Source organism: Mustelus asterias, chromosome 6, assembly GCF_964213995.1.
Source record: "Mustelus asterias chromosome 6, sMusAst1.hap1.1, whole genome shotgun sequence".
Lineage (NCBI taxonomy): Eukaryota > Metazoa > Chordata > Chondrichthyes > Carcharhiniformes > Triakidae > Mustelus > Mustelus asterias.
Genome location: NC_135806.1, coordinates 59,519,596 through 59,532,205, shown reverse-complemented (window position 1 = coordinate 59,532,205; position 12,610 = coordinate 59,519,596). Strand labels below are relative to the sequence as shown.

The following is a 12,610-nucleotide window of genomic DNA, read 5'->3' as shown; positions in this document are numbered from 1 at the left end:
ACAACACCCTCGTCCCTGGCACCAGGGAGGAAACATACCGTCCGGAAGTCATATCTATGGTCACGGAAATGGCTGTCTGTTCCCCTAACTAACAAACCCACAAACGCTATTGCTCTTCCTTTCTTCTTCCTCCCCTCCTGTACAGCAGAGCCATGTGTGGTGTCACATTTATGCTCCAACTGCACATCCTCTGAGTAACAAACACCTTCACCAGTATCCAAAACGGAAAACTAATTGGTGAGTGAAACCCCAGGGGACTCCTGCACTAACTGCCTAGTTCTCTTGGACCGCCTGGCGGTCACCCATTCCCCCTCTGCCTCCAGTCTCCTAAGTTGCAGTGTGATGACCTCTCTGAGAGCATGCTGTCTCCAAAACCAGGAGCCCATGTTTCTGCAGCTGATGGTACTTCTTGCGCATGTGGTCAAACACCAGTAGCATCCACAACTTCCCACATATTACAGGATATTTGTTCCACATAACTGAGCGTCCTGCCATGGCTTCAATTTCCTTTCCTTACATCAACTTCAATTTACTTTGGTTTACATATATTACTTTATTTTACCTGGCCTTGATTTAGCTTTACTTTCCTTGCTTGTGTCTCTTACTTAAATCTAAAGAATGCATTTTTATAATTTTCATCTAAAGACCCTCCCTAACAGCAGTTTCACACCGACCAATGAAATAATATTTCTCCTGCAATGTCACTGAGTCAATAGTGCCAAATCTTGGATTTTTCAAATTTAGTCCTCTCGTGCAGCTTTTCAACTCTGGCAGGTTGAGACAGATAGAAAAAAGAAAGAACACCTTTCTCCTCTCCTCACCAAACTCCCTTATTCACCAATTACACAGTAATTACACTCTGTACCAGCTGCACTCAGTCTGGGGGATAAGCTATTAAAAGCTGCAAGGAGGCAAATTAATTTAGGATTTAGCCCAACATTCTGGCTTGAACTGTCACTGCCCTTTAGTGAAACTTCAAACAGTGAAAATGAATAGCTGGAGCTCTGACTAGTTGAGAGGCTGTTGCTCACAGCACCTCTGAGAGCATTCTCTCACTGCTTTACAAATGATCTCCAAATCTTTGAGTCACTTCACCCGTCTCAGATTTCATTCATCTTTGATCTGCACTTCCTGCTGTCAGTTTTCACAAAGGCATTGGAGCAGCTTTTGCAGCAGCTCTATGTTGCACCTTGATGAGGAACAAGATAAGATGCACCAGAAGCAACAGCAGCACCAGTTGCCTTCTCCTCAGCCACATGTTGCTCCACAGGACAGAAGGGATGGACACAGACTCCAGCTCTACAAATTTTTATTTTTTTATTTTTATACTTTTCCAATTCAATCAAATCAAATCCAATTCAGAGTCTCAACAAGTTGAGACATTTCAGATCCCGGCTGACAAGACAGGGCGAGCGACCAAACCACCCTGTCCTAGGCCTGATCTACATGAGCCAAGCTGATTGGAGAAGGGGGAGGTTCCGCCTCCAAGACTTGAGCTCATTTGCATCTTAGCCAAAAGGCCGAGATGCTGCTTTTAAAAATTGCTTCATATGAAACATATGAAGCTTCAGTGCAACCCAATGACCTCAACCAAGTGCGGCCGACCATGGGCTGCCGACCATACTACACTTGATCTTAGCCAAAAGGCCGAGAAGCGACTCCAGCTCTACAAATGCAACACTCCCCACCACTGGGTCTATAGTTCAAGGATTCAGCTATTGACGTGTGAGCATCAGTATCTCAGCATGCTCAGGCAGGTTGTGCTGATGTCTATGACTTTTTGGAACAAGATTTCTTTCCCAGTGGACCAGTCAGAAACTTCACTGGTGTCCTAAATCCTGTCCTTATATTATTATTTTTTTTAATTTCAAAAATATACTTTATTCACAAAAAAAACTCTCCAATAAAACATTGCAAAATTACAGATCCAAAAGTCATAAACAGTGCAAAAAAGAATCATTTTTACAGTACAATACAGTGCTTATTTACAAAACATTACATTTCGTTACATTTCATTTCTTAAAAACTATATACATGTGTCAGAGTTTACTGTGTGCCGTTATTTTTCAGGTTGACACACAGTTACGCAGGCCGAGGGTATTCTGCAGTTACCCGGCCCTCGGTCTGCCTCGGTTGAGACGCTTTACACGGTGGCCTTTCCCCATTGTGCCTTGGCGGCGGCTGCCCCAAGCTTGAGCGCGTCCCTGAGCACGTAGTCCTGGACCTTGGAATGTGCCAGTCTGCAACACTTGGTCGAGGACAATTCTTTCAGCTGGAAGATCAGCAAGTTTCGGGCGGACCAAAGCGCGTCCTTCACCGAGTTGATGACCCTCCAGCAGCGGTTGATATTTGTCTCGGTGTGCGTCCCCGGAAACAGCCCGTAGAGCACAGAGTCCTGCGTCACCGAGCTGCCCGGGACGAACCGCGACAAATACCACTGCATCTCGTTCCAGACCTTCTTTGCAAAGGCACATTCCACAAGGAGGTGTGCGACCATCTCCTCAGCCCCACAGCCGCTTCGAGGGCAGCGTGCGGTGAGGTTGAGACCTCGGGCGTGCATAAAGGATCTGACGGGGAGTGCCCTTCTCACCACCAGCCAAGCCAGGTCTTGGTGCTTGTTTGTGAGTTCTGGTGATGAGGCATTCTGCCAAATGACATTGACAGTCTGCTCAGGGAACCATCCGACATAATCTGCCGTCTCCTTTTCTCTCAGGGCCTCAAGGACATTACGTGCTGACCACTGCTTGATAGCCATGTGGTCAAAGGTGTGTTTCCGGAAGAATTTCTCCACGAAGTACAGGTGCTGCGGTACGGTCCAACTACTTGGAGCGTTCCGCGGCAATGTGGCCAGACCCATCCTCCGCAACACTTGGGACAGGTAGAACATCAAAAAATAGTGGCACTTGCTGTTACTGTACCGAGGATCTACACACAGCTTGATGCAGCCGCACACAAAGGTGGCCATCAGGATGAGGGCGGCGTTGGGAACGTTTTTCCCTCCGTTCTTTGGAGATTTGTGCATCGCCTCCCTCCAGACACGATCCATCTTTGATCTCCAGATGAACTTGAAGATGGCCCGGGTCACTGCTGCTGCGCAGGACTTGGGGAGAGGCCACACCTGCGCCACGTACAACAACACGGACAGGACCTCGCATCGGATCACAAGGTTCTTCCCAGTGATGGAGAGGGAGCGTTGCTCCCACAATCCCAATTTTTGTCTGGCTTTGGCGATGCGCTCCTCCCAGTTTTTGGCGCATGCCCCAGCCGCTCCGAACCATATCCCCAGCACCTTGAGGTAGTCTGCCCTAATGGTGAAGGGTACAAAGGATGTGTCAGGCCAGTTCCCAAAGAACATGGCCTCACTCTTACCCTGGTTGACTTTGGCCCCCGAGGCCAGCTCGAACTGCTCACAGACTCGAAGAAGCCTGCGAACAGACGAGGGGTCCGAGCAGAAAACAGCCACGTCATCCATGTAGAGGGAGGCTTTGACTTGCGTCCCTCCGCTGCGTGGGATTGTAACCCCTTTGATGCCTGGGTCGCTTCTGAGGGCCTTGGCAAAGGGTTCAATGCAACACACAAAAAGGACGGAGGAGAGAGGGCAGCCCTGCCTGACTCCAGACCTGATTTGAAACATATCTGATTCCCACCCATTGATTGAAACTGCGCTACTGATGTCTGTGTAGAGCAGTTGGATCCAATTGCAGATTCCCTCCCCAAAGCCCATTTTGGAGAGCACATCCATCATGTAGCTGTGCGATATTCTGTCAAACGCCTTCTCCTGGTCTAGACTGATGAGGCAGGTGTCCACCTGCCTGTCCTGCACGTAGGCGATCGTATCCCTGAGTAGCGCGAGGCTATCAGAGATCTTCCTGCCGGGTACAGCACAGGTTTGATCAGGATGGATCATTGACCCCAGAGCAGACTTGACCCAGTTGGCGATGACCTTGGCCAGAATCTTGTAATCCACATTCAATAGTGAAATAGGTCTCCAATTTCTAATTTCTTCCCTTTCCCCCTTCTGCTTGTAGATGAGGGTAATGATGCCTTTCCTCATGGATTCTGACATGCTGCCTTCCAGAAGCATACTCTCGTATACTTCCAGGAGGTCCGGGCCCGTCAAGTCCCACAATGCCGAGTAAAACTCAGCTGGTAAGCCGTCGCTACCAGGAGTTTTACCCTTCTGAAGGGACTCGACGGCCTTTGTCAGCTCATCCAGAGCTACCGGTCTGTCCAGGCTCTCCCGCTCGCCGTCGTCCAAGACTTGCATGATAGACGACAGGAAAGACTGGGAGGCCATGCTGTCTGTTGGCTTCAGGTCATACAGTCCGGCATAGAAGGATTTGCAAATCCTCAGAATGTCAGACTGCGATGACCTTACAGAGCCATCTTCTTCCTTCAGGCTTGTGATCACAGAGGTTTCTCTGTGCACCTTCTGGAAGAAGAAGCGCGAGCACGTTTCGTCCTGCTCCACGGAGCGGACCCTGGACCGGAAGATAACCTTGGAGGCCTCCGAGGCAAAGAGCGAGGCTTGCTGGCTCTTCACCTCCCGGAGGTCCTCCTTGACATCAACCCCCATCGACTGCAGTTGGAGTAGCTCCTGCATGCTTTTCTGGAGTCGGGACATTTCCCCCCGTCTCTCCCTGGCCTTCTGAACCCCTTTTCGGGTAAAGAACCTCTTGATGTTGCCCTTAATGGTTTCCCACCAGAGCGATGGAGACTCAAAGAAGGGTTTCACGGTTCTCCAACCGTGGTAAACCTTCTTGAGTTCCTCGAGGTTCTCTGGGGTCAATAGTTCTACATTAAGCTTCCAGGACCCCCTGCCCACTTTCTGGTTTTCCTCCAGCTGACAGTCTGCCAGCAGGAGGCAGTGGTCAGAGAAGAACACCGGCTTGACGCGGTGGACCTGACCGTGAGCGCGCGGGATGCAAACATGAAGTCGATCCTGGAGCGGACGGACCCGTCTGGCCGCGACCACGTGTATCTACGCTGCCCTCCGTCTGCTTGGTCGCTGAAGACGTCGAGCAGCTTGGCATCTTTGACTGTTTCCAGCAGGGTTCTGGACGTAGCGTCCAGTTTACTTTCGGCCCTGTTGGATCGGCCGGTCTTGTCAATGATACAGTTAAAGTCCCCACCCAGTATGATTGGCCTGGAGGTGGTGAGTAGCAGTGGCAGCTGTTCAAAAAGTGCCAGCCGCTCGGTCTTGACGGCAGGGGCATACACATTAATCAGCCTGAGAGGGCAGTTTTTGTACATGACGTCTGCTACAAGGAGGCGTCCTCCCACCACCTCCTTAACTTCGGAGACCGTGAAGTTGCCCCCCCGTAGCAGAATGCCTAGGCCGGATGAACGGCAGTCGTTCCCACCTGACCAGATGGATGGTCCGTGGGACCACACACTCGACCAGTGCCTGTAGTTGCTGAGGTGTGGTATTCCACACTCCTGCAGGAACAGCAGGTCGGCCTTGACCTTGGCCAGGTAGGACAAGCTGGCCGCACACCTCAGGCTATCTTTAACACTGCGAACATTTAAAGATGCAAACTTTAAAGACATTTTAATGTTTAAAAGGTTTGTCAGTTCTTACGTGTCCTTCAGTCAGCCTCCTCCAGGTGCTGCATTCCTGTGGCGCTGACGAAATTCTGCAGGGCTGCAGGGCTGAAGTAGCAGTCCGACCCTGCCTCAGGTCCCCGACCACGACTGGGTGACATGGTCGGTGTCGTGTAGCCCTCGGTTGGTGCCGGGCTTGCGGGCCGATCTCCGCCTTGGGCGTCGTCGGTGTCCTCGTTCCTGTCGCTCCTGTCCTTATATTATTATAGATAAAATAAACCAGGTCTACAAAATGGAGATTAGAAATGTCTTGGTCTTTGCCCCACACCTTTAGATCAGGGGTGGACAAACATATGGACCTGAGGGTCACTTCTGGGTGTGAAAATAGTAAGCCATACTTACTTAAAAGACAAACAATTCATGTTCACTTAGGGGAAACACAATTTTGTTTTAAAATCAATACTTAAAATAGTACTGTTGAACAACGCGCTGTTAGAATATTGCACCATTGAGTTATTTGTTAATTTTACCAACAACTATATTACCCATTAGAACACAAATGTTATTATATCTAACACTTTTCTGTGCACTGCACTACCCAAAAGGTTGGTAGATTTCTTGTTTATTTGTGACTTTGCATTTATATCTGTAGATAGCTTTATTGAATCATCTGCAGTTGACCATTTGACAATGGCAATAACCAAAATTTGTTGTTATAGAGATATACAGCACAGAATCAGGCCCTTTGGTCCAACTTGTCCATGCCGACCAGGTTTCCTAAACTGAACTAGTCCCATTTGCCTTTCCCATCCATGTACCTTTCCAAATGTATTTTAAATGATGTAATTGTACTCACCTCTACAACCTCTGGCAGCTCATTCCATAGATGCACCATCCTCTCTGTGTGAAACAGTTGGCCCTCAGGTCCCTTTTAAATCCTACCGTCTCAGCTTAAAGCTATGCCCTCTAGTTTTGTACTCCTCTACTCTGGCGAAAAGACTTTGGCTATTCACCTTAACTATGCCCCTCATGATTTTATAAACCTCTATAATGTCATCCTCATATGCCTCAGGGAAAAAAGTCCCAGCCTATCCATCCCCTCCTTATAATTCAAATCATTCAGTCCCGGTAACATTCTTGTAAGTTTTCTTTGCATCTTTTCCAGTTTAATAGCATCCTTCCTATAGTGGGATGATCAGAATTGTATGCAGTACTTCAAATGTGGCCTTACCAATGTCTTGTACAATTGTAACATAATGTCCCAACTCCTGTACTGAAACCAATGAAGACAAATGTGCCAGACGCCTTCTTCGCCACCCTGTCTACCTATGATGCCACTTTCAAGGAACTATGTCCCTGCACCCCTAGGTTTCTCTGTTCGACAACATTCCAAGGCCCTACCATTAACTGTACAAGTTCTGCCCTGGTTTGTCTTACCAAAATGCAAATGTTAATCCCCAGGGGAGGGAAAAATATCAAGAACAGTGTTTTGTCCTTGAAGTCAGTTCTGTCATCAAAAGCAAATTAAAACAGTGTTTTCTTATTCAACTGAGAAGTTAACTCTTCATCAATCATTTTTACATAGCGAGTAATAGTTTTTCATGACAAACTACCATTCTCAAATAATTTATTTTGGTTTTCAAGGCACAACATGGCAGCAACATTGACCAAACATTCTTTCAAAAAAACTTCCTTTCAGCAAAAGGCTTATTTTGTTTAACAGTTTTAAATGCCAGAACACAACTTGCCTTTGCAGTAACTTCCTGATCTCTCAGCTTTTCTTGCCTTTCCCTCAGTTGTTAAGTTGCTGCCATAACTAGGATGTTTTGTTCAAAAATGGCAATTCAAATTGTATTCCTTGAACACTGCGATGCTCTCCTAACAAATCCAGGCATTTGAGCCCTTGTGTGTGAAAAGTTATTTGACATTCCATTCTTTGTTGAAAACCGAACACATGCTGTTCACTTTTCCTTCACACGTGCAGTGTCCCATGTGAGACATGTCTTGAAAATTGGGAGGCATAGGAAAAATCTTAGGTCGATAGATGTTATTTCAAACTAAAATCAACTATTGACTTAGATCCATTCAATTGGTTTTTATATTTTACTATTGTTAGTAATCAAACACTTAAATAACAGTGATAATTCAATGCAGCTTAAGGGCTGGATAAAAAGTTCCCACATGCTGGATGTGGCCTATGGGGCACAGGTTATCCACCCCAGGCCTGGATACACCTCATTGTGTCGGCTCTCAGCTGGGTTATGAGAGTTGTGCGGAGATGGAACGTGGTTGCTCTATTTATTACCCAAATCACTGAAGGGTAAAATATCCATCCTTCCCCTCTTTTTAAACAGCTATGCACCTCTTGAATGCCTCAATTTTAAAGCATCTTGTGTACTCCCTAAAAGTTATGGATCTGGTAAACTTTGCAGCCACTGGTAGTACAGTGTGGATGCTTGACATTCCCAGTGATGGAAACTAAATGGCACATCCTAGACGTAGCTTCCCAGTGGAATCTTGGATCGATAACCTTCTCCTTTGTCATTCCCACAAAACAGCTAAATCTGCTGCCTGGGATAAAGTAAAGTTTATTTATTAGTCACAAGTAAGGCTTACATTAACACTGCAATGAAGTTACTGTGAAATTCCCCTCGTTGCTACAGTCTGGGTCAATGCATCTAATCAGCACGTCTTTCAGAATGTGGGAGGAAACCGGAGCACCCGGAGGAAACCCACGCAAATACAGGGAAAAAGTGCAAACTCCACACAGACAGTGATCCAAGCTGGGAATGGAACCTGGGTCCCTGGCGCTGTGAAGCAGAAGTGCTAACCACTGTGCTACAGTACCACCCCGGGTGGGACCTCAGTACTCCTAGATTGTTGTCGCCCACTGCTGTACTGAGAAACTCATAGCAGAAACCCATGACCCTGAGTAGACATCATCCTTGACTCAAGGTACAGCTGATGACAATGACTGAGGAATATTTGTTGCTCACTGCTGTATCCTGCTCTGTATCAGAAGACATTGTTCTAAACAGTTCCTGGGCTGTTGCTGCAAAGTTTCTCACTTTATCTGCTGTCTGATGATGTGTAACCATCAAATCAGGCAGCACAGTCACAGCGTTGTCTTAGTGCCATGGATCTGGTCGATTCTGGCCTTGAGTGACAGTGTGGAGTTTGCACGTTCTCCCCGTGCCTACCTGGGTTTCCTCCGGGTGCTCCGGCCTTCTCCCACAATCCAAAGATGTGTAGGTTAGCTGGATTTGACGTGGTAAATGTGCGGGGTTATTGGGATAGTGGGGGCTGGGGAGAGCCGGGTAAGATGCTCTTTCGGAGAGTTGGTGCAGACTCGATGGTCCTTCTTCTGGACTGAAGGATTCTCTAATTTTATGAATTCTATGATTCAGACTTTAACATGAAGGAATGGTCCATTAAAGCTTTTTATTAGTATTGAAGTATGGTTTGTGTACATATATTTATTTTGCAGGAAGGAAAGTGAAAAAATTGGAGAGAAAAACTTAAAATAGCAGAAGGAAATATGGTCTGTGGTGTTGTATCAGCTATAGCCACTAGATGGACCATTGACACAGTAAATTATGCTCTTAACTGCGACTGAAGACAGTTTGATACATTTTAATCAATAAAGCCTGAACTCCGCTCTCGGCGCAGAATTATCAAAAAAATCTATTGCATGTATTTTCCACAGCGGTTTCACATAAAAGCCAATGCACATATCTTAATAAAGGACCTGATTTCCCGGAGTGCCGAGAAATGTTAGCTCAACATTCAATACAGCAACAATACCAACACTGCATTGCTTTAATTTCATTCAATAACATTTTAAGCAGAAAATAAAGACAGAAGTTATTTTTGTTATTTGTGAAACGTCCATTTGTTAAGCACGGATGATGCAGTACCGTTTGATAAACAGGTCCAGCACATCTAATCAAGCAAAATCGCAGCACTAAAGAATTTCAGAACTGCTACTAAGTTTTTTTTTGTACAAGCCGGAATAACTTGCAGTTAGTTTGCGTTCGATCTTAGCTAAATAACAAAACTTGCGCTATAGCTCCTCAATTACACTATCATCTCACTATCCTCACTCAACCCCTAACACACACAAACACACATGCACAACTCTTTTTTTTTAAAGTGGCAGCTGTAGCAATGTTTCAAAGAAGAAAGGGTTCATCTGACCGAGTTCTTAATATTGCCACACGCCTGAAACTCCTCAAACTCCTATTGTGTTCCCTATAGACATGGTAATGAGCAGCGTGTGCCGTGAATGTCTGCCTGGGACAAAAGAAAAGTTTACTCAGCTTTTGATAGCAGCTTCTATTTTCGGTATCTGCTGCAAATAATATTACAACGTCAGTGGTGCAATGTCAGAGACGATCTGGATCGCGAATTAAGTGAAATAATGACCTGCCAATTGTATTGTAGATTCATTCAAACGTAAAATAAAGGTAAACTTTTCTTTAAGCAACATATGAGGTTTAGATTCTGCAATGGCACATTAAAAGTTGCTGCAATGCAATGCTTTAATCTCAATTCTGCTACCTTTCTTGCATATCTGCTGAGCTTAATCAATAATATAAGGTATAACTTTTTTTTCAGCAGCCTTTAGCCAGCACCTTCTGGCCTGGGAACAATAACAGGGATCGCTCTTGTGCCTGGAGCCCCGCCCCACGTGGGGGCCCGGCCGACCCCCCCAGCATGATTGAACGAGGCTCTCCACCAATCAGAGGGGGTGGAACCCAGCCGGTGGCTGGAGCAGTATAAAAGAAGCGGGCAGCGAGCGGGGTAGGTTAGAGTGAGCGGTGGCAGCGATACAGGAGCTGATAGAGACTCAGAGAGCCCGGCTACAGCTACTCTACCTTCATAAACTGCGAGCATTCCCCCCACCACCTTCCAGCCTGGGATTATAAATATGACCCTGGAGGAATTCAGCGGCGTTGAGGAGAAGCCAGTGGAGAGCACGGAAAGGTAAGGCTGGTGTATGTTGAGAGTTGCCTGTTTGGGGGTTGCAGTCTCTCTCCCTGTGTGCACACACTGGGGGCTGCTGTTTGGAACCCGCCGTCTCGAGTGATGGTGTCGGTTAGTGCGCGAGAGCCGGGTGCTGGCGGACACGGGATCCGTTTGAAAAAAACCCCAGAGACCAAAACAAAAGCCGGGGCTGCCCGCAAAAAGACCGCACTTTCAAATTCAAAAACACCGCTGCTTGCTCCAGCCGAGCAACAGGTCAGCATCGAGCTGCTGTGCTGCGCTCAGTCTCTCTCCCACTGAAGTTCCCCCTCCTTTTTTTGCCTTGTTTTGTAAGGATTTAATTAGCGTGTCTTTAATAATCATTTTTTGTTGTTATTTCAGAATGCAAGTTGCTGGCAAAGCCCTGGAAGAGCTGCTGAGCTCCGCGCAACGGCAGCACTGTCTGACCGTTGGAGTCTACGAGTCTGCAAAAGTCATGAATGTGTAAGTGTCGCCCTCTTAATGCACCGCGCCAGGATCATCAGTTAGGGACACATCTCCGGTTTGTAACTGAGCTGCTGGTTGACCTTGTGCGTGTGTTTTGATTTCTTTGCAGTGACCCTGACAGTGTGGTGCTCTGCCTCTTGGCCACTGACGAGGAGGATGAAGGCGACATTGCTCTGCAAATTCACTTCACTCTAATTCAAGCCTTTTGCTGCGACAATGACATTAACATCGTGAGAGTGAATGACATCCAGAGATTGGCCGAGATCGTTGGCAGTGCGGCTGACAACGAGGAGCCGAGGGATATGCATTGCATCCTAGTCACGGTAAGTGCTGCTTCAGCAAACGAACTGTAGCGAGCAACTGGTTTCGTGTTGGAACCTGTTACTCCAGTCGAGTGAGATTTCTTTTGAACTAGAAATAGTTCTCCTTTAGCAGTGTGAGCATGTAACTGACTACTTGCATTTTTATCACGTCTAGAATCCAAGCCAAGACTCCTGGAAAGATCCAGCTTTAGAAAAACTTGGTGTCTTCTGCGAAGAGAGTCGCTGCACCAATCAATGGGTCCCCAACATTTCCTTTCCCGAGCGTTGAAGTTGTTGCATTGACTTGGTGTTGCTGGAAGTATTGTATTTTGAAGTCGCGGAAGAGTGTTGGCTTCATGGATCTGTGGATTAGACTGATATTTTGGTCAAGTCACATGGACAGTTGACCAGTACATTGCTGGTGAATCGGAGACAGTGAGGACTGATGGCCAGGGCTGGTGACTGCAGCAAGTTGGAAAAATGGACTGCTGCATATGAACACTGGATCTGGAGTGGAGAGGCAAGTGAGAAGTCTACAGTGCAAACACGCACATGCCACAGAACCCTGTTTCTGTCATTGGAGGAGATTAAATGATGGATCAAGACCAGCATGGAAGCTGGGGACTCTTATCTGATTCTGTAACTAGACTGCATTTAGTTGTGGAACAGTTTAACTTAACTACAGAATGGAATTCAAACATCTTATTTACAGCTCTTGAGCTCTAAATTTTTTAATAAGACATGTATTTTTTTTAGAAAATGGATTGGTTCATTCTTGTAAAGCAGAAGAATTACTGAAATAAATGATATAAATGGTCTTTTGTATTTGATTTTTGTGTTTGATGATCACCCAACTGGCTGACTATAAAAAGATTAACCACTGATACTAACTTGTACTCGCATCAATTGAGCTGGCAGTAACACTTCCACCCACAGATTTGCTGTCAGAAAAATGTAGGTTGTGACAGCTTGCAAAGTTGAACTAGGGGAAATCCTACCTTGGGGAAACTCTTTAGTGGTAATCTTAATCTGTACTTTTTCTATTTATCTCTTGGTTCTATATGGGAAATGCTGGAGAGATGTTTTTTGCTTTTAACTAAATTGAGGCCAAGTGACCTTGAGTATTGTAAATCTAATGGTACTGAGCATGACAAAACCAAGCTCTCCTTAGGGAGGGGGAGTTATGGGTTTATGGACTAAATCTACTTCCAATAACTATTTAAAGCTGCACATTTGATTCTAGCTTTGGATAGACCCGATTTTGTTTTTATTCTTGCAGCCCATGTGTTGAG

At 46.3% G+C, this 12,610-nt stretch overlaps 1 protein-coding gene across 1 annotated transcript; it reads left to right on the top strand.

Moving 5' to 3' along the window:
• Positions 1–10,349: 10,349 nt before the first annotated feature.
• Positions 10,350–12,135, top strand: LOC144494878 (growth arrest and DNA damage-inducible protein GADD45 gamma-like). Its single transcript, XM_078214375.1, has 4 exons — positions 10,350–10,530; positions 10,912–11,013; positions 11,126–11,339; positions 11,494–12,135. Exons 1-4 carry the CDS (start codon positions 10,475–10,477, stop codon positions 11,605–11,607), a joined length of 486 nt encoding a protein of 161 aa, XP_078070501.1. The 5' UTR covers positions 10,350–10,474; the 3' UTR covers positions 11,608–12,135.
• The last annotated feature ends 475 nt before the right edge of the window (positions 12,136–12,610 follow it).

What these genes read in the sequence shown, in the direction of transcription:
- LOC144494878 (XM_078214375.1), top strand. Translation starts at nt 10,475, where the DNA reads ATGACCCTGGAGGAATTCAGCGGCGTTGAGGAGAAGCCAGTGGAGAGC. An exon ending in CCAGTGGAGAGCACGGAAAG is followed by an intron (nt 10,531 to 10,911) that starts GTAAGGCTGGTG and finishes TTGTTATTTCAG; the next exon opens with AATGCAAGTTGCTGGCAAAG. An exon ending in TCTGCAAAAGTCATGAATGT is followed by an intron (nt 11,014 to 11,125) that starts GTAAGTGTCGCC and finishes ATTTCTTTGCAG; the next exon opens with TGACCCTGACAGTGTGGTGC.